The following is a 22,091-nucleotide window of genomic DNA, read 5'->3' as shown; positions in this document are numbered from 1 at the left end:
CATAGAGCGCAAAAGAACCGGTGAACCGTTTTCGTCAAGCAGTTTATTGAATTGAACTGTCCGGAAGGACTACTGGTGATCCGAAAACTGATGCAACCAGTTCTCGTGAAGAGTCAATGTTTCGTTCGTTATCTGTCTCGGTTCGGTGTTCTTCTTCTTTAGTTCTCTCTTCACAGCAGTTCAGTCAGTGTACTGGGGCCTGTTTCACAGAGGAGGTTAAGTGAAAACTCTGAGTATGTTAACCCTCAAATGAGGGATTTTCTGTTTCAAATTTTCTGTTTCACAATGGGAGGTTTGTCAAATCCGAGAAAGCAGGGTAAGTCAAACCTGTTTCTGAAAGAGAGCTTACTTATACCATGGTAACTTACTCTATGAACCTAACCTGGTCAGGAGCAGGTTTTCTTCGATAAACCCAGAGTTTCTTTCGATCTCCTCCCCCTTTTTAAACACTTCATTGATGCATGCTGGAAAAATGCTCTTCTTACTATAAGTGTTTTTTTTTCTTCTGAAATCTCTTAATTGAGAAAAAATTCAACAGATACTGATAAAAACTGTGTTGTTTTAAACTACAATTAAGACATTTTATCTCAAGTATGTTATAGACTTTTTATTAAGACCCTAAAGAGTCATATCAACATATCAAAATGGGCATCTTTAAAATGTCTTTAAAGAGCAAAAAACACTTTCTACACAGAGCAGGTTCAGTTCAGATCATTTTATTTATTCCCCAGAGGTAATTTGGTTGCAGCAATCAAACATTTCACATAACAAACTTTAAAACTGAGGGGATAAATGAAAGTTATTTTACTTCCCTGGTTTACAATCATCAAGACAATTCATGTTTTTCACTTTTAGAGAATTAAACCAGCACAACAGTGAAAAAGATAACAGTAACTCAATATAGGATCTGTAGAACATGCACATCAATGTTTTGTTGACATTAAATAACCTTAGTTTCCGCAAGCAGTACAATCTTTGCTGCCCCCTCTTACACAAAACCTCAGTATTGGGAGAAAAAAAAAATGTTCAATTTCCGGTTTTGTAGAAAACATGGAAACACCAAAGACGCTTTAATATGTTATGCGTTTTAATAGACCGGTGACGACCACACCGTGTAGCATTATAAAAGGACTTTAAAACGTATCTAGTATGATAAAACAGTACTGCTTTACCTGTCGTACGCACAACTGGAAGCAGAAGAAGTGATTAACTGTGGCATAATAAAAGCTTTCAAGCTATATGTGTGTCATGCTTGTTCGTTGGCCTTGTTTCATTTAGACGGCTTATTTTTAATACATGCCCTCCAGCGGTGAAAATTACATATTGTGCCTTTACAGTATGTTTCAAGAAAGCATGACACCACATAAAAAACTTTCCACACTGAGAGAAGCAGAAAGGATTTTATAAACTGTGAGTTACAAAATGAGTATTAAATTGTCCTTTCTGTGTAAAAGTATTTCAATATGAGGGCAGGTGAAAGGCTTTTTCCTAGTATGAATTAACGTGATTATTTAAGCTTGGTTTCACTGTAAAACTCTTTCCACACTCAGAACAGCTGAAAGGCTTTATTCAAGTATGAATTAACATGTGCCTAATAAGATTACGGTTACATGTGAAACTCTTTCCACACTCAGAACAGCTGAAAGGCTTTTTTCCAGTATGAATTATCATGTGGTTCCTAAGGCTTACTTTATATATAAAACCCTTTCCACACTGAGAGCAGAAGACAGACTTTTTTCCAGTATGAATTAACATGTGATTCCCAAGGCTTTCTTTGCGTGTAAAAGTGTTTCCACACTGAGAGCAACTGAAAGGCTTTTCTGAAGTGTGAGTTAACAAATGACTCTTAAGGTGTGCTTTCCGTATAAAACTCTTTCCACACTGAGAGCAGCTGAAAGGCTTACTTCCCGTATGAATTAACATGTGCCTAATACGATTACGGTTATATGTGAAACTCTTTCCACACTGAGAGCAGCTGAAAGGCTTTATTCCAGTATGAATTAACATGTGATTCTTAAGAGTTTTGTTACATGTGAAAGTGTTTCCACACTGAGAGCAGCTGAAAGGCCTTTTGACTTCTCTTTTTTTAAAGCTGCAACTCACAGATTTTTCTCCATTGACATCATGACCTTTCTGATCCTGATATTTCCCCTCCACCTCATTCAGATCTTGCCTTTCTTCTTTCATTTTCATCAAGCCTATAAAAAAGAAAGAAAATAAAATGGTAAATTTAAAATAACACCTATTTTAACACAGTACAAAGAAAATAATTAAAAACACTGCATTATACTGACAGGTCAATAGATGGTGATATCAGTTTGTAAAATAAACACTACACACTGACAGCACCAGCAAACAAGGTTTGTTCTTTGATCTTTGATTTAACAATTGAAATAACATATTACATTCATATCATTGGGAGAAACAAGGTTTAGTTTGGTCACTGATTTTCACACACACACAACATTGAGACAAATACAATATGACTGAACTCGAATAATTACTAGGGCTACCATGATTTGATCTAAGTGCAATGACCTCTTTTTGATTAATTCATTCAAAAATTGTCAAATTCCGTGCCATTCCGCGTTAAACAGTAAATTCCGTTTTTATGACTGGATTCCGCAATTCCATCCGCTTTTTTTTTTTTTTTTCGCAGAAATTATAGGACCCTAGTTGTGGTATGCCAGCTCTATCTTGCAATGGACAAACGCCACGACGTTCTCTTGACGTTTGCCCGAGCCCTCAAAACAAAACACTGCTGACTCCTTGCAGTATGCGATTTCGGACGCAGCGCTCGTGTCTCATTCCGCTTTGTGGGTGACGTAAACGCGTTGTCATATAAAAAAAAATTATTGCGAAAGAACCTGACGTGAGATTTAAAATAAATTAAAAGAATTTGCCTCGATCATTTTTTGTAATCGAGTTACTCGAGGAATCGTTTCAGCCCTATTAATTACACATCACAGATCACTGATTGGGTCATTGTCACGAACCTGTTGAATATTCTCATGATGAACCTGTTTAAATATTAAACATGCAATTTAGTAATATATAAAAACATCATAAGACAATACTGTTCTCTACCTTACACAAAGAGTAATTTCAACATAGGAATGACTTCTATATGCATTTTATTGCATTTTCTGCTGAAATTCGTATTACCGCAATGCATCCAGCTGTGTCTGAACTTATGTTGTAATTACAACATCATGGCTACCTAGAAGAAGGATCCTGGTACTGAAATGGCCAGGCTGCAGTCCAGATCTTTTACCCATAGAAAACATTTGGTGCATCATAAAGAGGAAGATGCGACAAAGAAGACCTAAGACAGTTGAGCAACTAGAAGCCTGTTTTAGACAAGAATGGGACAACATTCCTATTCCTAAACTTGAGCAACTTGTGTCCTCAGTCCCCAGACGTTTGCAGACTGTTATATAAAGAAGAGGGGATGTCACACAGTGGTAAACATGGCCTTGTCCCAACTTTTTTGAGATGTGTTGATGTCATGAAATTTAAAATCACCTTTTTTTTTTTTCCTTAAAATGATACATTTTCTCAGTTTAAACATTTGATATGTAATCTGATGTATTCTGAATAAAATATTAAAATTTTAAACTCCCACATCATTGCATTCTGTTTTTATTCACAATTTATACAGTGTCCCAACTCTTTTGGAATCGGCTTTGTACATTCCTAGTGGCAAGATTGACTTCAAACAGGTGAAAGTTTGCCAATGTAGCCGCACTGGGTTGTACATAATAATTAACTCAAATGATATATAGGGAATTTTAATAATTAATCAGGAATATGATTAACACATATATCTCATATACAGTTACATTAATATTATTGAAGATGAAAAATAGGTCAATTGTGTATCAATAACTTATTACAATTTACTCATTAATATGTCAATATTCCATTCATCATATCAATTATAGTGATATCTCACTGTAAATTACCGCAAATGAAACCGTGGTTTGTCCAGCAAACGGCCGTAAGATTAATTTACGTTACATTCATATGCAGAATTACACACATTTAAAGATTAACACATGATAAAATTGTAGATACTCCAATTTTTGATTATGGAAAACATCTAATGCACCGAAACGCAATACTTAATACATGTAGAATATATTGAGAAAAGGTACCAGTTTAGAATACATTGAGAGAAGGTGCCAGTGAGCTGGCTTTTTCCTGTCCTGTTTCCCAGTGGGATCATAAAGTTTTATGAGCTGGTCAGGAGTGGGGTTACAGAATCATGACTCTTATTTGAGAACATTAAATTAGGAGAAGCATTTCCAATTTACGAGTCAGCAACTTATAATCTAAAAATAGGTCAATTGTGTATCAATAACTTATATAGGCACTGTAATTTACTCATTAATATGTCAATACTCCATTCATCATATCAATTATAGTGATATCTCACTGTAAATTACCGCAAATGAAACAGTGGTTTGTCCAGCAAACGGCCGTAAGATTAATTGATCAACTTTCAATAAAGTTATTACTTCTTATAATTCAAGGAAAAATATTCTCTGGCCATGAAAACATTATCCTATATTTATGAAATTTTGTTTACTAAAAAGTAAAGAGCTTGTAGCTAAAGATCAGACATTTCATTGACTCGCGATATGAGCGTGTAAGACAAAGGCAATCATGAATATATATTGGTTTTTTAATAATTGAACTAATAATACATCAAACTACAAATCACACAGAGTAAATACACGTACGACAATACAGACAGTAAACTTTGTACAAGACATAACGGAATCCAAATGAGTGAGAGAGAGAGAGAGAGAGAGAGAGAGAGAGAGAGAGAGGTAAGAGAATCAGGCGCGATCACAGAATTACGCGCTCAGTTATGCAAACTCACAGACAGTAACCCTTGAAAGACAACAACGAATCAAATCACCTTGGAAAAGTAATAGACAAACTTTAGATCTCCATAGAGCATGATACTTGCATGTGACCAGCGTGCGTGTGAGCGTGGTCTTTTGTGACTCGCCAGACCAGCGTGCGTGTGAGCGTGGTCCTTTGTTTTTTTCGTGTCTTCCGGGGGCTGCTGCGGAATCGCACGATATTTGAAAAGTTTAACAAAGCAATGTTTCAGAATTCGTCTTCCTCGTGTGGAGAGGTGAATAGGTGAATAAACTTAGTAAGGAAAAGAAATGAAAACAACGGAGATGAAAGCTCTTGAAGGAGCAATGAGAACAGGCATTTCTCTCAGCTGCCGTGCTGAGATCAACGGTGATAGGAGAGCGGACAAAGGCCGCGAAGAAGGACGAGCGGGGTCAGAGCGCAAGAGGAGAATAGAAGAGCGGAAGGAACTTCCTGGGTCAGTCCTTATGGCTCGACTGGTTCACGCCTCTGTTCGCATGAACAACCAATGAAAGTCCGCGATCTGAAGCAGGAAAAAGTTCCTTTGTCTCTAGGGAAACACCCACTCTAATAAGTTCTGCGCGATTGTGTGTCTTACCCTGGTAAATACGTGCTGAAAGTGGCACTTGGTTTTGCGTTTGCCTATCGCGGGACTGCCCAGTTTCGATCTGCTAAATAGTGAGGCGTGGCCAAAGCCAGTGAAAGTACTTAATTAGCTGTTTTGCAAGCACTTGTCAGAAGAAACGGTCGAGTGACAGAGAAGGACAGCAGCTTGTGAGTGTTTAGTGTCGTTTTCTCATTAGACTAAAGTGTGATAGTCATTGCTAGGAAAGTTTTTGTTTTAAATTGTGTGTGTCTTACCCTGGTAAATACGTGCTGAAAGTGGCACTTGGTTTTGCGTTTGCCTATCGTGGGACTCCCCAGTTTCAATCTGCTAAATAGTGAGGCGTGGCCAGCTGACTTCAATCACAGGTAATCAGGCAAATACAAAAGCTGCACGTTTCACCGCGGCAGCGGTCGCGGCAGCCCTCGTGTGAAGACCGACGAGTGTAAAGACAATCAACTCTACCTGCGCGACTCCACCGAGCAAGGACACCGACAGGGCACTTGAGTATTGCTTTTCTCTTTCTTTACTTTTTGGATAGCTTCTCAAATATCTTACACTTGTAGTCACTATGTGCTTTCAGATCTCTACTATCACTACTAACACTCGGAGAGCACGCTATGTACGTCGCAGGAAGGCCTGTCTGACAAACCTACGCCATGTCCCTCTGACCTCTACTACTATGCTCTCTATTCCAGTTGGTCTCTGGAACTGCCAGTCTGCAGTTAACAAAGCAGACCTGTCCTGGCGGGCCTTCCTGCATGTACTGTCAAGCCTCTGCAAATGATCCAGAATGCAGCAGCGAGGGTTGTCTTCAATGAGCCAAAAAAGCTCACGTTACTCCTCTCCTCATCAGGTTACACTGGCTACCAGTAGCTGCTCGCATCAAATTCAAGGTACTGATGCTTGCCTACAAGACGACCACTGGCACGGCACCAACTTACCTAAACTCACTGGTTAAATCTTATGTGCCCTCCAGAAGTTTGCGCCCTGCAAGTGAACGAAGCCTTGTGGTGCCATCCCAAAGAAGTTCAAAATCACTCTCACGGACCTTTTCCTGGACTGTGTCCAGCTGGTGTAATGACCTCCCAATCTCAATTTGTACAGCCGAGTCTTTACTCATTTTCAAGAAACATCTAAAGACTCTTTTTCGCCTGCACTTAACCAACTAACACCAGCACTTTTCCTTTTCTTGTCTTTTCATTTAAAAAAAGAAAGAAAAAAAAACCTGGCTATGCGTTCTATACTAGACTAACTGAGACTTGTCATGGCACTTGTATACTGTTGTTGTTCTCTTGTTGACCTGACTGCTTCTATTGTTCTCATTTGTAAGTCGCTTTGGATAAAAGCGTCTGCTAAATTATTAAATGTAAATGTAAATGTTCTGGCTAATAAGATTTCAGCAGTGATATTAAAGCAAGTTCGTAATTCCAGATTAATACATTTTACACACCTTTCACATAGGTGGATAGTTGGGTCACAACATGACAATTCCAAAGATACCAAAGATGACATATATAACTGATAGAAACACGACGTTAGATTCATATGCAGAATTACACACATTTAAAGATTGACACATGATAAAATTGTAGATGCTCCAATTTTTGATTATGGAAAACATCTAATGCACCAAAACGCAATACTTAATACATTTATTTCATGACTCTTATTTGAGAACATTAAATTAGGAGAAGCATTTCCAATTTACAAGTCAGCAACTTATAATCTTCGCATAACAAGGATTAACCATTTTATGCAAAGCACCAACCTAATAAAAATACATATCATTAAGGGCTTACATAAAGAGCATAAAGAAAAGTTTGTGTGTGTGTTTAGGAATGTGGGCGTTTCGTTTCTCCTTTGAGGCTGCTCACGTGACTCTGGAATTTCTCATCTAGTGTCGTAAATAATTTAAATCCAGCCAGGCTGGCACCAGGCCAGGTATTTAGTTTAGAGAGAGTTGGGTTTATATGCCTGAATTCAAAATCTACAAGCTTTAGGTTTGTGGTACACTTTTAGTTTCAAGACTAACTTACTACAGGTGAAAGTTTGCCAATATCGCCCTTACTTATACTAGGGGTGTGCACGGATAGTCGAACATTCGAATATTCGTTCTGCTCTAATTATTCGATAAATAAAAATGATATTCGAATTTCGCAAAAAAAGTAAATAATAATTATTTTTAAAAAAGGTTCACAGTAAAACCTAATTTGGTCACTTTCTGTGATTCTCCACGGCATATTTGAAGATATATGCAAGCAAAAAATTATTAATGAATGAATAAGGGGCCGTCCACATATTGCGCCTAAAAACGTGTGGAAAACGCTAGGCGCGCCGCTTTTACCTTCTTTCCAAAGCGCACGGGCAGAAGTGTTCCTGAGGCGTTTGCCAATGAGGCACTCTCTCCATGAAGACGCAGAAATTTCAGCAAAGGATAAATGGATTTGCAGCACTAAAAATCGCTTTCAGTAGCTCTGCTATTAAATTTATTTCAAAATGGCAATCCATATACAGCTATGATCAGCTGTTCCTTCATCCCGGCTGAGCTTTCAACGTTGTTACGGGAAAGGATGAAGCTGAATGGTTAGTTCTTGTCACATGACCTGCTGTGCGCTTGCAGCATTCTCAAATGTTGAGATGTTTTTAACTCGATGCAGTGCGGACGAGCCTGGAAAAAAACGGGTGCTTACCACACGCCTACATTGGAAATAACGAACTTGAGCGTGCAAAAGATGCAATATGTGAATGGCCCCTGAGAACTGCAGTCTTCTACAGTACTTCAAATATGCCCTGGAGAATCACAGAAAGTGACCGAATTCAAGAACATTGTTGCGGCATCTCTCAAGCAACGAATGAACACCGCTAACTTGGAGAATGCAGTGAAAACTCTTATCGCGTCTGCCCTAGACACTCGGCACAAACATCTCAGGTTTCTCGATGAAAACACGAGAGAAGTAAGAAAAAAAACTTTTTTGAACATCACTCGTCGGTAAAGGCTGAGCCAGTTCTTCAGCGGTGATTACAGAGAGTCCAGCCGAGACGAGTGGGAACAGTTCTTGCTGGAGCCATGTATTCAACCAGATGAGGATCCCATTCAGTGGTGAAACGAAAACACAAAGCGCTCCACAAAGCTTATTCGCTTAGCACACAGTTATGTGTGAGTCATGCCAATGTCTGTGCCGTCAGAGTGCGTTTCCTCCGCAGTCTGCCTTATTGTTAACAGACTAAGGAGCCGACTTTCCCCCCCGATCATGTTTACATGCCCGTATTTCTTAACAAGAACATGTAAAACAAAAACAAAAAAAAGGAAAAAAGATTTGCTGACAGTTTAAAAGTTTAAAAGTTAAGTGTAGGCTACGTTCTACAATAGCCTAAATGCATGCAGGCTGCTTTACGTTTTTTTCTTGGTTCACTTTTTTTTTTTTTTTTTGCTTTTAATCTGCACTTTTGTTTGTTTGCATGCATTGTTAAAGGTTTTCAGCTACAAAACACGATGTGTAAGGTTCAAGCTTATTGTGTGTAAGCTAGGGGTGTGACGATAACCGCATCACCGCAATACCGCATTAATGAGATTATGAATTAATTATCAAACATAGTATCTTGCAAGTTATCGCATATCACATTTCTCTTCAATATTGTGCAGCCATACTACAAATTATTCAATTATTCACAACTTTTTTTTGAAACTTTCTTTACACCATGTCTCTGAATACTCAGTTGATACTTTTGTTTGAATACTGAATGTTGAATACATGTTATAAATCACGTCCCTAAGCCTAATGTGCTCCAATTTGAGTCTTTGTTCATTTTAGTTTGATTGCCATGAATAGGATTTATGCACAGCCATGAGTATTGAGGATGTAATTGCCAAATTCAACATTTCACCAGAGAAAATCAAGGCTGTTGTTCACGACAAGTGCTAATGTCGTAGCAGCAGCAAAGATTTTGCAAGAAAGGCATGGATGGGCATCATGGCGATGTGCAGGGCACACCCTCAACTTGGTTGTACAAAGATCCACCAAGCTATCTCCAAGTGTGTGGCTTCTTTAAGATGCCTTGATGAACATTTTAAAAAGAGTGAATTAGCATGCACCAAGTTGAAGGAGAAGCAGGAGCAAATGGGCACAGAGACAAACATGCTAGTGCAAGATGTATGCACACGGTGGAACAGCTCCTATCAGATGTTGTCCAGGCTGCTAGAACAAAGATGGCCAGTGACTGCTACACTCTCTGACCCAGCAGTGACTTAGAGAGCATAACACTACCTTGGTCTCAAGCCTGAACAGTGGAGCCTGATTGAAGAGCTGTGCGAGGTTCTTGAGCCTTTTGAAGCAGCAACATTGTTTCTGAGCGGACAGCAATGTTACACTTTCTGCACTTCCACAGCTAGTGCACAATCTTAAGATCACCGTACAGAGTCCAGATCCTGAGACTGCACCAGTGAGGTCATTCCAGGCTCATGCGACAGAACAGATCACAGCAAGATGGCAAGGACTGACAGAGTTTACACCTGAATCTCCAAACATTACCATACTTGCTACTGCTATAGATCCCAGGTTTCAAAAACTAAAGTTCTTGACTGCTGACCAAGTATTCAAGGTCCAAAGCACAGTACAAATCATGGCACTAGCTGTTGCTGACAAAAAGCAAATGAAGCAGCCCACTGCAAGAGAAAATGGAGCATCCAGCACAGCACACAACTCTCCAGAAGCGCATGTCAAGAAGGTCAAATCGTTCCTCGACATACTGTGATCAGACTCCAACTCCAGTGATGAGGAAGATGAAGAGCAGCAGTTAAACCAAGCTGTGCAGAAGGATGTAGGCAAGAATCTTTTTTTTTTTTCTCTTATTTAACAATTTCCACAATAAGGCAGTTCACATGATAGACCACTTTTAAAACAGAAACTTTTTGCAAAGATAAATAACCAAAACAAAACACATTTATTCCACAGATCTTGATGTATTTCGGAGAACATCCCCTGTCCACTGGCAAAGCTGGCAAAGACCATGCTGTGTATTCCGGCCACATCCATTCCAGCAAAAGGCTTGCACACACATTGAGAAAGAGACAATTATATTCTCATGAATATATTGGCTTAAAGCACTCGGTGTGAAACCATGCATGGACTTTTAAACCAAGTTCCTGATTACAGCATACCATAGCTGTAGTTGGTGTTTAAAGACCTCTACTTAAAATTTTTATCTAAACATCAAATTTGTCATGTGGTGTGACTGTCCAGGGTATGTGTGACCTTACTAATATGACATTATATATCAGCAAAGTATAAATAATTGATGGATTTACAGTTTAAGTAACAAAATTAGGCTATTTCAACAGACACATAAAGTGTTGATGTATGTGTATGATTTTAAAGCAAGTTATGGCCAAATACATTTTGTCCGTAAAATGGGCATCATATGGTGTGACACTGCAATTGATATTTTGAACGGGCAATAATTTGGACATCATTATGGTGAAGAAGTCAACACTCAACCAGGAAGTTGCAGTGTCATCTCTGGAGGGGTTTAAAATATCAAGAAGTGAGTTCTGGCTTTTACATTTTTTATTGAAAAGCTCTTTATCTGATATGCTCACTAGGGATGGGCATGATTAATCGACGATCGATAATTGATCGTTAAGATTTTCCTTGATCGTGTTAATTTGTTATTGATTAATCTAAAGCATTTTTTTATCTAATGCAGGTTGCGTTGCGTAGTGCGAGTCTTGAAGCAATTACATGAATTTCACTGTGTGGCAGCAATTAAATATTTTACCACCAGGGTGCAATATTTGACACCCTACTCGGTTATCTGTGATCTTCCGTTTTGATTTCAAAGAGTAATCATGAAGATGTCACGGCTAAGTGTGGCGTGGGACCATTTTGATTTAAAAAGCGAACTAGTTAACTGCAAACATTGTGATGGGGTGTTTAAGTACAACTCGGCCACGACTCAAATGATGTACCTGTGCATCTCGGCAACGTCAGTTCCCTCAGAGTGGGTGTTTTCGGCGGCTGGACTGACGGTCACCATGGTTGCGGTCGCGTCTGACACCAGATCATATCAACATGCTTATACGGTATTTCTCAACAAAAATCCGTAGACTCGTGCAGACGTTGTATGCTAATTACTAAAGTTAGTTCTTTTTCATGAGGCTTTAAGTAGCATAATTTGTTACGTTAGTGTAATTGTTAGGAAGGCTAATATCTGGCCTTTTCTTCTGGCTTGGATAGTTTTGAGTTACATTTTGACAAAATCTGTCAGATCTAAGTATTATAATGTTTTTTTATGTCATTGTTTAACATGATTCTTTTATCATTATTATTGTTTTGGAACAAATGAGGTCTCTGTTTAAGAACGCCTGCTAGCAGCTGCAGGTTCCGCTGCTAGAGCACTGCATATGCACGCGGATATATGTTCGGTTTGCCTGAACGTAGTTTAACTGTCTGCCACAAGTTGATCTTGTAATAAAGGTCTCACCGAGGAAAAACACGCTGTATTTTTGTATTCATTGCATTTTTTAATTATAAAAATTAAATAATTATATTATAAAAAATATTAATGATTAATCGATAGTCGATCGTTAATTCTCCCGACGATCGACTAAGAAAATTTAATCGAATGCCCATCCCTAATGCTCACTAGTGGTCAATGTTTTGTGTCTTATAGTGTGACATTTTTTTACATATAAATTAAACACTTTTATACAAATTTTACTTATTAATTCTTAAAAATCATCCCTGCCATGTGGCAATTTACATGCTAAGTATAAGCTAGCTGTTTTTAGTTAACCAAGAGATTAGCTTAACTGAACAAAACGTCAAATGGTGTGACACTGTATCATATTGTGTGACTGATTTTCTAAGTCACACCATATGATATATTTGTCACACAATATTACATACACCTTTTTTAATGATAAATAAATAACTATTCAAAACATATTCAATGAATGTAATAGTGAACATTAAATTACCTATACAATTAATGTATTTATTTTCAATTTTATACTTAATTTAACCATGTTTTACCATATTTGCAATGCTTTGTCTATTAAAAGATGCAATGTTTTGTCTGTCAGGCAGAAATCTCAGGTAAAGAGAGGACAAAAAAAAAAAAAATACAGGGCAAGACGCAATGCTGACCATGCAAGGAGAGAGGAGGTCTCAAGACTCATTGTATAATTCATAGGCAAATGATACATTGTATGTTTTATACTGTATCTGGTTTTACTAATATTTATGAATTTTCAATTTAAAACTTTCAACTAATTGGAAATTGATTAGTTTTTTATTGTTAAACAATTAGAATTGCTGTTACAACACACTCCTCTAATTTTTAATTGTTCATGTTTAATGTTATTGAAATGAGATGGTGTTTGATTTACTCATATTTCTGAGTTTCTTATAATTGAAAAAGTTTTAAGACAATGTTAGTATGTTTTTTTTTGTCTTATTAATGTTAACTGAATTGAATTAATTGAATGCAAATAAAATACAGTTTTTTGCGTTGACAAATTGTGGAGTGGCGCAGTTCATCATATAGCGTGACACTATATCATTTGGTGTGACATTCAGAATTGTGCCAGTAAAAATACTTTCTTAATAATCATAAAAAAGTCAGTGGAACACAAGAGAAATAGTATCAGCAAGAGTCACAAGCATTCATAGATTTATAACTGGGTTTAACATAATTAATCTAAAATATCTGGAAAGGCTGAGAAGAGATGACTTACTTTGCATGATGATTTAGAAAAACAATACAAAATCTATTGAATATGCACAAAATAAATGTTTAATCTTAAGATAGTAATGATAACGATTTATGTTGAAATTAGTTACTTAGGCAGAGTATATTCCATTTTCATTTTCTATAGAATAACTTTTATGTCACACCATATGACAATTTTAGGCACGAATTCAACAAATTGGTGTATAAATCCAATTTCAAATACAAAATCTAAAAGACCACATATACTTTGGGAAATGCAAGAGTCAGTACAACACAACTCAATATTTTTTATGCCTAATATTTGAAGTAAAAAAATAAAAACTTTTTCAGGCTTATATGTCTCCCACCGTAATGCATTCTAGTAATTTAAAAAATATATATTTTTTTTTTCTAAAAAAGGGAACTTGGTTGTTCATTTTAAGAGACCCAAGAGTCTTATTTTCTCTTGCATATTTAATATTGCACTTTAATTAAGCAAAAAAACATTTTATCCGATTACTCAATTAATCGATGGATTTTTCGGTAGAATACTCGATTACTAAATTATTCGATAGCTACAGCCCTATTCACGACACCAACTTAATTTACGTCTCTATCCAGAATGATGGTGTCTTTTACTTAGAATGTAAGGTAACATATTTGTGGTCGATATAAAATGCTTTAACTGGTAGTCTGGTGCCTTCACGTGGTTATCAGCCTCTTTATATGCGGATTCCACCAGATCTTGCACACACCACATCTCGCTGTCACCAAACCGTCTCCGCTGTCGTAATACCTCAACTTTGCGCATGCGTCAGAAGCAGACGATAGGCTTAAAGGGGGGGTGAAATGCTCGTTTTCACTCAATATCATGTTAATCTTGAGTACCTATAGAGTAGTACTGCATCCTTCATAACTCCAAAAAGTATTTAGTTTTATTATATTCATAAGAGAAAGATAGTCTGTACCGATTTTTCCCGGAAAAACACGAGCGCCTGGAGGCGTGACGTGTGGGCGGAGCTAAAGAATCACGAGCGCCAGTTGCGTTGAGAGCGTTTGAAAGCTGTGACAGCTGTGAAGGCTGAAACTGAATGAGAGCAGCAGCAGCAAGGACTCGCTCCGAGCGGGTCTCGAACCCGGGTCTCCGATGGGAGGCGGACGCACTAACAAGGAGGCAGAGATATTTTAAGCAGTTTTACTCACCGCCTGCGGTTCCAACACACAATCGTGACCCTTTTTCGTTGGGATTGCATCATCCTTAAGAAATAAACGATACGCAAATCCGTCGTCAAACTGGGCTTTGTTTGTAAAACAAGCATTTTAGAAATGCAGGGAACAAACACAAACACTTGCACAACTCCGTTGATGGTCTGTAAAAATAAACTCCATCCACTGGTCCCTTAATGCTGTTTCTCTTTTGGTAATCTGTGCAGGGTTGTCTTGCCCTGGCAACCAAAAACACACTCCTTTTGTGACATTTCGCGACGCTCTAGCTCTGATCAGTGATTGTCTGTGCACAGCCTCTCTCTGCTCTGCTAAACGGGAGCGCGCGCTCTTCCGACAAACGTGCCCTCAGGACCCATATAAGGAAATTCCCCTCCATCTAACGTCACACAGAGCCATACTCGAAAAAAACTTTCCGAAACTTGTGACAAACCGGAAGGAGTATTTTTGGAACAGAAATACTCCTTCAAACGTACAACTTAATTTTTGAAACTTTGTCCATGTTTAGCATGGGAATCCAACTCTTTAACAGTGTAAAAAACTCAGTATGCATGAAATAGCATTTCACCCACCCTTTAAATGTTTTCCGGCTTGACTGTTAAAAGCAGATGATTGGCTTTCCAGCGGGAGGGGCGGACATGTGCATACAACCGCCATCTTTGCCGTTACAGGTTTTCCTTATACAGTTGTATGGAGGATTGAGGAAGTGGCATGTCTCTTATAAATTGTCTCTAGTTATACATGCCTTACAGTTTGGCAATGTTTTATTTTAAATGTTAGAAATGTTAGAAGTCACTTTAGTTAAAATGCATTGGACGTTTTTAACACAATCGGTTGAATTGTCAGAAGTGCCGCTATAGAACGTCCAAGCTTTCCTTGATTTAAATATGCTGCTATAATACACTTAGGCGGTTTTTAAATAATATTTTAATGTTGATATAAAGTTGTTGCATATTGTAAAAAACTAATCGTGGTTGTGGTATTTCTGTAGGACTGTCAAGTAGTGGCACACGAAAGCGAATCTCCCAAGACAAACCCTTCTCGAATCTCCCGAACATAACTTTACCACGCTGGTTTCTACAACTAGTGTAAAAACTTATTCAGTCTCCCAGGCTGTAAGTTCAATACAGTTTCTTGATTTTCAAAAAGCAAAAATAAAGTCTAATTAAAATTTATAATTAAATCTCTTCAGTGTCAGTGCAGCTGCATTTCCATAAGTATTTTAAAACATTGATTTAAGACAATTTAATGATAGTTAACATCTTATTTTTACATAAAGGATATATGTACCGCTGTCAAAATTGAAAATAAGAGAGACTTTCCGGAATCCATCCCCAAAATAAGGGATTTTTTAAATACGACTCTTACCCACAAACTTTAAAAAAGCACTAATCATTAACGGTCTAAAGAGTTTATAACTAGGGATGTCAAATTTCGATTATTTCCATGATCAAAATTAACGATCAATTAATCGATTAATCGTTAACCATAATACTGCAAAATGCGTCTATTGCAGGCACACAGTCAGCGGTATGACAGGATGTGCAAAAGCCACACACACACACAAAACGCTTTCTCACTTGAATTAAAGAGGTTTTAGTCTGAATAAAATGCTAGTAGCAGGATTATAAAATGAATAGATGCGATTATGATCATTTGATAAAATGAAGAGAGCGCGCCATACTTTTGAGGTCATTTTACTTTGTTGACAGTTTCCAATCCCGCACGGAGAACGCTGAACGCGCCTCTTTAAATGGTTTTGTGGTGCTCGTTGTTGTATTTTAAAGCACAATTGCGATGTTTTCAACTGACATTATTGTATAAAATTATCCGAAATGTGGAGCGCGTGTGACTGCGCTGCACATTAAGTGAACTACATCGGCGCTGCTGCACCAAAACACACTGTTGCTCACATTAATTTGATCCTGCTGGATTCTGTCCTAGAAAATGTCAGATTTTTTAAAATCCGGCATACAGCGCATTAGATCGTGACAGTGCATGCGTGCAGTCGAGGATGAGCGAGCGCGGATTTGGCTAGATTTATTTGGAGGTTATTGCTCATGTCTCATTCGGCACAAATCGAAATGTTTCCATATTCGCAATGTATTTGAATGTTAAACTATTATTTATAATGTAAACTAGGCTTGTACTTAACACGCATTCGCATATAGACGGAAAAGATGATCCTCTTCATATGAGCAAAAACGTCCTTGGCATAACAGCAGAGTGGACCGGTATACTACGGTCTATTTAAACTGAATGCTCCAGGAATGTGTCGGTCACAGCGCCTATGAATCGCTGTTTTGAATCCAGCAATTATTTATTTAGAAATGATAAGATCTGATTATGACAAGTGTGGTATAAAAGCTTTGTTTATTAGAGGAATAATAGGTTAACTGGAAAATGTTACATCGCGACCATGCTTTTGGACCCCATAGTCTTCATTTACGCGGCTTTGTTCTGGTTTGCCGGTTGGTCACGAATTTCCACAAATTCAGTATATTTAGGCATTGTTTCTTTTCCTAAATCTTCATAGTCTAACCCTCTAATTTCCCAGGTTTATTTTATTATCTTTCGCTTTTAATAACTGTTTTCGCATCTCTTACAGTGGTAAAAATGGGAAGGGAAATTAAAGATTTCATGAATTAAGAATTCGTTCGATTTATTAATTTGTTCCCTTATTTCACTTAAATCATGGGTTATTTAGGGAACAAAATTAATGAAACATGGACAATTGCCACATTAATAATTCGTAGGAATGAATTAACAAGTTGTAGGAATGAATAGACTACCTGTCCTGTCACTGTGTCCCGCAGCCCTGCAAAGCGCACGATATAAAACAGTTATCTGATGAAATGATTAGTAACTACATTTCTATTGCATTTAATGTTGAAGAACTTTTATGTTGTTTCTATTTTAATGTACTTTAAAGTTTAAATCACATTAAAAGCTTAATTTGTACATTGTGAGTGAATGATGATGCTTTTATATATCGTCACCGTCACTCACAGCCGCTCGCACGTGTTGAGTGCGCATGAGCCGCACGCAGCCCAACATTGAATCGGTTAACCGACCATCGATAGCCTTAATCGATTGCATCTCTTATCGACAATTAATCGATCATCGATTAATCGTTGACATCCCTATTTATAACTATACAATATTGACAGACCAATGGATATGTTAAAAGTGATTTATTTATGAAAATGGTAATATTAATAATAATAATAATTTTGTGCTGCGAAATGTCGTTTTTCCCATCAACGACATATTTTACAGTAGGCATAATTTGGACCTACATGGCTGCTTGTCAGGTAGTGGAAGGTGGTCTCCCATTTATATTGGCATAATGTCCTCGGTTTTGGTTGGTGATTAATTTGGTGATTTTGGCCATCGGCATCCTGATACATCATCGCACAACACACTCATCTATTCTAGAAGTTCGCTTCGCGCTACTTTCCCCTCTTCCTCCCGCCTGCTGGCACCCCTGCAACTGTCTTCTTCTTTGATAGTAGCCTAAGCTAGTGTATACTGCCACCTGCTTTACTGGAGTTCTAGCAACCCAAATGCAAGCCAGTTCACAGACACAGATATTTGCGCATTCTGAGTTAAAGGGATAGTTCACCCAAAAATCTAAATTATGTCATTAATAACTCACCCTCATGTCGTTCCAAACCCGTGAGACCTCAGTTTATCTTCGGAACACAGTTTAAGATATTTTAGATATTTTGGTCCGAAAGCTCTCAGTCCCTCCATTGAAGCTGTGTGTACGGTCTACTGTCCATGTCCAGAAAGGTAAGAAAACATCTTCAAAGTAGTCCACGTGACATCAGAGGGTCAGTTAGAACTTTTTGAAGCATTGAAAATACATTTTGGTACAAAAATAGCAAAAACTACGACTTTATACAGCATTGTCTTCTCTTCCGTGTCTGTTGTGAGAGAGAGTTCAAAACAAAGCAGTTTGTGATATCTGGTACGAGAACGAATCATTCGATGTAACCGGATCTTCTTGAACCAGTTCACCAAATCCAACTGAATCGTTTTAAACGGTTCGCGTCTCCAATACACATTAATCCACAAATGACTTAAGCTGTTAACTTTTTTAATGTGGCTGACACTCCCTCTGAGTTAAAACAAACCAATATCCCGGAGTAATTCATTTACTCAAACAGTACACTGACTGAACTGCTGTGAAGAGAGAACTGAAGATGAACACAGAGCCGAGCCAGATAATGAACGAAACATTGACTCGTTCACGAGTCAAGAACCGTTTCTGTCAGACGCGTCCGATTCGAGAACCGAGGAGCTGATGATACTGCGCATGTGTGATTCAGCGTGAAGCAGACCGACACACAGAGCTTCTGAACTGAACTGATTCTTTTGGTGATTGATTCTGAACTGATTCTGTGCTAATGTTATGAGCGCGGGTAAACCGAAGGCTTGAATCAAGGGCAATCATCACCAATGACGCCATTACCTAGAGCGCAAAAGAACCGGTGAACCGTTTTCTTCATCCGGTTTATTGAATCGAACTGTCCGGAAGGACTACTGGTGATCCGAAAACCGATGCAACCAGTTCTCGTGAAGAGTCAATGTTTCGTTCGTTATCTGGCTCGGCTCTGTGTTCTTCTTCTTTAGTTCTCTCTTCACAGCAGTTCAGTCAGTGTACTGGGGCCTGTTTCACAGAGGAGGTTAAGTGAAAACTCTGAGTATGTTAACCCTCAAATGAGGGATTTTCTGTTTCAAATTTTCTGTTTCACAATGGGAGGTTTGTCAAATCCGAGAAAGCAGGGTAAGTCAAAACTGTTTCTGAAAGAGAGCTTACTTATACCATGGTAACTTACTCAATGAACCTAACCTGGTCAGGAGCAGGTTTTCTTCGATAAACTGAGAGTTTCTTTCGATCTCCTCCCCCTTTTTAAACACTTCATTGATGCACGCTGGAAAAATGCTCTTCTTACTAGTGTCCACCCCCAAACCCCCCTACCCTTCCCCCACCCCCCGTTTAAGAAAATATTTAAAAAAATTATAAAATAAATGCTACTTGCACTTAGCCTACTGTAAATAGGATCTATCGCTAAGAAAGTATGTTAATTCCACTTAGTGTAAATAGCCACTGCCATATTTTTCTTACTCTATTGGCAGAACATTTGTAAAATAAGAAAAATATTAGTATTAATATTATTATTTTATATATATTTTTTGCCCATTAGATACCATAAAATGATTAGCTATTAGTTCATTAGATTCAGTTCGATTTGGTGAACTGGTTCTAAAAGATCCGGTTACATCAAATGATTCGTTCGCAAACCGGATATCACAAACTGCTTTGTTTTGAACTCTCTCACAGCAGACCGGAAGAGAAGACAATTAATGCTGAATAAAGTCAGAGTTTCTGTTATTTTTGGACCAAAATGTATTTTCGATGCTTCAAAATATTCTAACTGACCCTCTGATGTCACATGGACTACTTTGATGATGTTTTCTTACCTTTCTGGACATGGACAGTAGACCTTTAGACTAATATCTTAAACTGTGTTCCAAAGATAAACGGAGGTCTTACTGGTTTGGAAAGACATGAGGGTGAGTTATTAATGACATAATTTAGATTTTTGGGTGAACTGTCCCTTTAACACAATCAGAGTGTAAAAATACAGGATATTTTACAGGAAAATACTAAAACGGGAAGACAACGGGAAAAGAGCTAAAATACGTGGAAAAACTCGGAAAAAAAACTTGAGGGTTGACATGGTATGTACCACAGATGTTATTTAAATATGAATGCAGAATAAACACCAACCTCCTTGTTCCTCGTGTTTTATTCTCCTGGCTCCTCGTGTTTTATTCTCCAAGTTTCTGGATCGTGTTTTATTCTCCTGGTTTCTGGCTCTTCGTGTTTTATTCTCTCGGTTTCTGGTTTTTCTCCCAGTTTCTGCCTCGTCGTGTTTTATTCCCCGGGTTTCTGGCTCCTCGTGTTTTATTCCCCGGGTTTCTGGCTCCTCGTGTTTTATTCCCCAAGTTTCTGGCTCCTCGTGTTTTATTCCCCAGGTGTCTGGCTCCTCGTGTTTTATTCCCCAGGTTTCTGGCTCCTCTTGTTTTATTCTCCAGGTTTCTGGTTCTCTCGTGTTCTCTTCACTCTCCTCTTTAACAAACTCCATCTTCACAGCAGCAGATCTAAGTTAAGATGATATTCCTCCAGATATTCCTGCTTGCTTTAAAACTTAGTCACTACTTTGAGGATGAGAATATTACAGGTATTTATTGACCTGATTCAAAACTGTATTTCTTTATTTACAGAAACGACTTTTCTAAGAGTTTGTATTAAACTAACATAACGAAAAAAACAACAACAACAGAGAGCGCGGTGAAACTAATCTTCTTCCTCTGAGGTCTAATGGTGTTTGTCAAACAAACGAATGTGTTTTAGCGCCACCCGCTGGACTGGAGAGTGAAGCGGCGTCTACAGTGCGTCTGCAGTAGCACGGACTCACGCCTGTTTCACATATAATCCGTCTCCACTGCGTATGCAGTCCGTGTGCGTTACGTATGTTGTGCTGAAGCAGCACGGACTCATTGTGCTTTCACACAGGACGCGTTTGCAGTCCGCTACTGATCCGCGGCAGTTTAAACCACAAAACACAAGCTTTGTCCATTATCAAATCATGTAAAAAAATAAATAAATAAAAATCATATCAAAAAGCTTTTTCAGCGTTATGATACTCTTTTATCACAAGTAGGCTATAGTAGCAATCTTTCATAGACATATTTAAATTCAAATATAAACAACGTATTAGGCTACTACTCATGGATTTGACTGCTAGGTTTTTATAATAAGTTGCTGAAACAAGCTGCAACACATTTAAACACAACCTTAGCCTACTTTTCTTGTTAGGATATCATAAACATTCAAAATTAAAACTAACCACTGACAGAAACAATAGACTCTCGTGCCTTTTGCATTTAAATCTTTATTACACGCGCATACGGGTCTTAAATAACTTTGTTTTTCTGCCTCTATAAAAGTGCATATATAATGTTGCCTTGTTTCTCTAAAGTTGCTCTTTTTCTTGTTTTAAATCAAGCCAAAACTCATGTGTTGCGTGTGAAAAACAGTAGGCTTTAATTAGTATACATTTATTGTGAAATGACTGCATTTCCGTGTCAATCCATGTTAATTTTTACCGCGAACAATGCGCTGTCACTTTAATTCAGCGCATGCAGCACACACAAACGATCGCTGCACTGCTGCAGACGCACTGCTCCTGGAACGCACCGACGGACCGCAAGCGCGTGCAGTGTGAACGCTGGAATCCGTTACGCCTCCTTCACACTGGCAGTTGAAATCAGCTCCGTAATACGCAATACTCCCCCAGTGGACGTCGTACTACACCGCTGAAAGGCTTCGGAAGCGAGTAGAACAAAAATGGCGGAGATATTAGAACGATTGATATTGTCCTTATCTGAATGTGCATGTCAGGTCAGCTAAATGTGATATAGTGGTATATAGGGCCGCAACAACCCTGCACTTGAGCGAGAGAGACCGAGTGTGTCCGAGAGCGGGGGCCACAATATTTAATTATTCATTTTAATTATGAATTTAATTAAATAGCCTTTCGCAAGAGTTAAATTTTTTGAATGCATCCGGATGACCAACAGA

The 22,091-nt window shown here is 38.2% G+C and overlaps 1 protein-coding gene across 1 annotated transcript; it reads right to left on the bottom strand.

Annotated features, from left to right (window-relative positions):
• Window positions 1-700: 700 nt before the first annotated feature.
• Window positions 701-20,850, bottom strand: LOC127935808 (gastrula zinc finger protein XlCGF7.1-like). The gene is made up of 2 exons (XM_052533997.1): window positions 20,235-20,850; window positions 701-2,198 (listed from the first exon to the last, which is right to left on the bottom strand). Exons 1-2 carry the CDS (start codon window positions 20,590-20,592, stop codon window positions 1,570-1,572), a joined length of 987 nt encoding a protein of 328 aa, XP_052389957.1. The 5' UTR covers window positions 20,593-20,850; the 3' UTR covers window positions 701-1,569.
• Window positions 20,851-22,091: the final 1,241 nt, after the last annotated feature.

Source organism: Carassius gibelio, chromosome A19, assembly GCF_023724105.1.
Source record: "Carassius gibelio isolate Cgi1373 ecotype wild population from Czech Republic chromosome A19, carGib1.2-hapl.c, whole genome shotgun sequence".
Taxonomy (NCBI): domain Eukaryota; kingdom Metazoa; phylum Chordata; class Actinopteri; order Cypriniformes; family Cyprinidae; genus Carassius; species Carassius gibelio.
The sequence above is the reverse complement of the archived record's forward strand: the minus strand, read 5'-3'. Positions and strand labels throughout refer to the sequence as shown.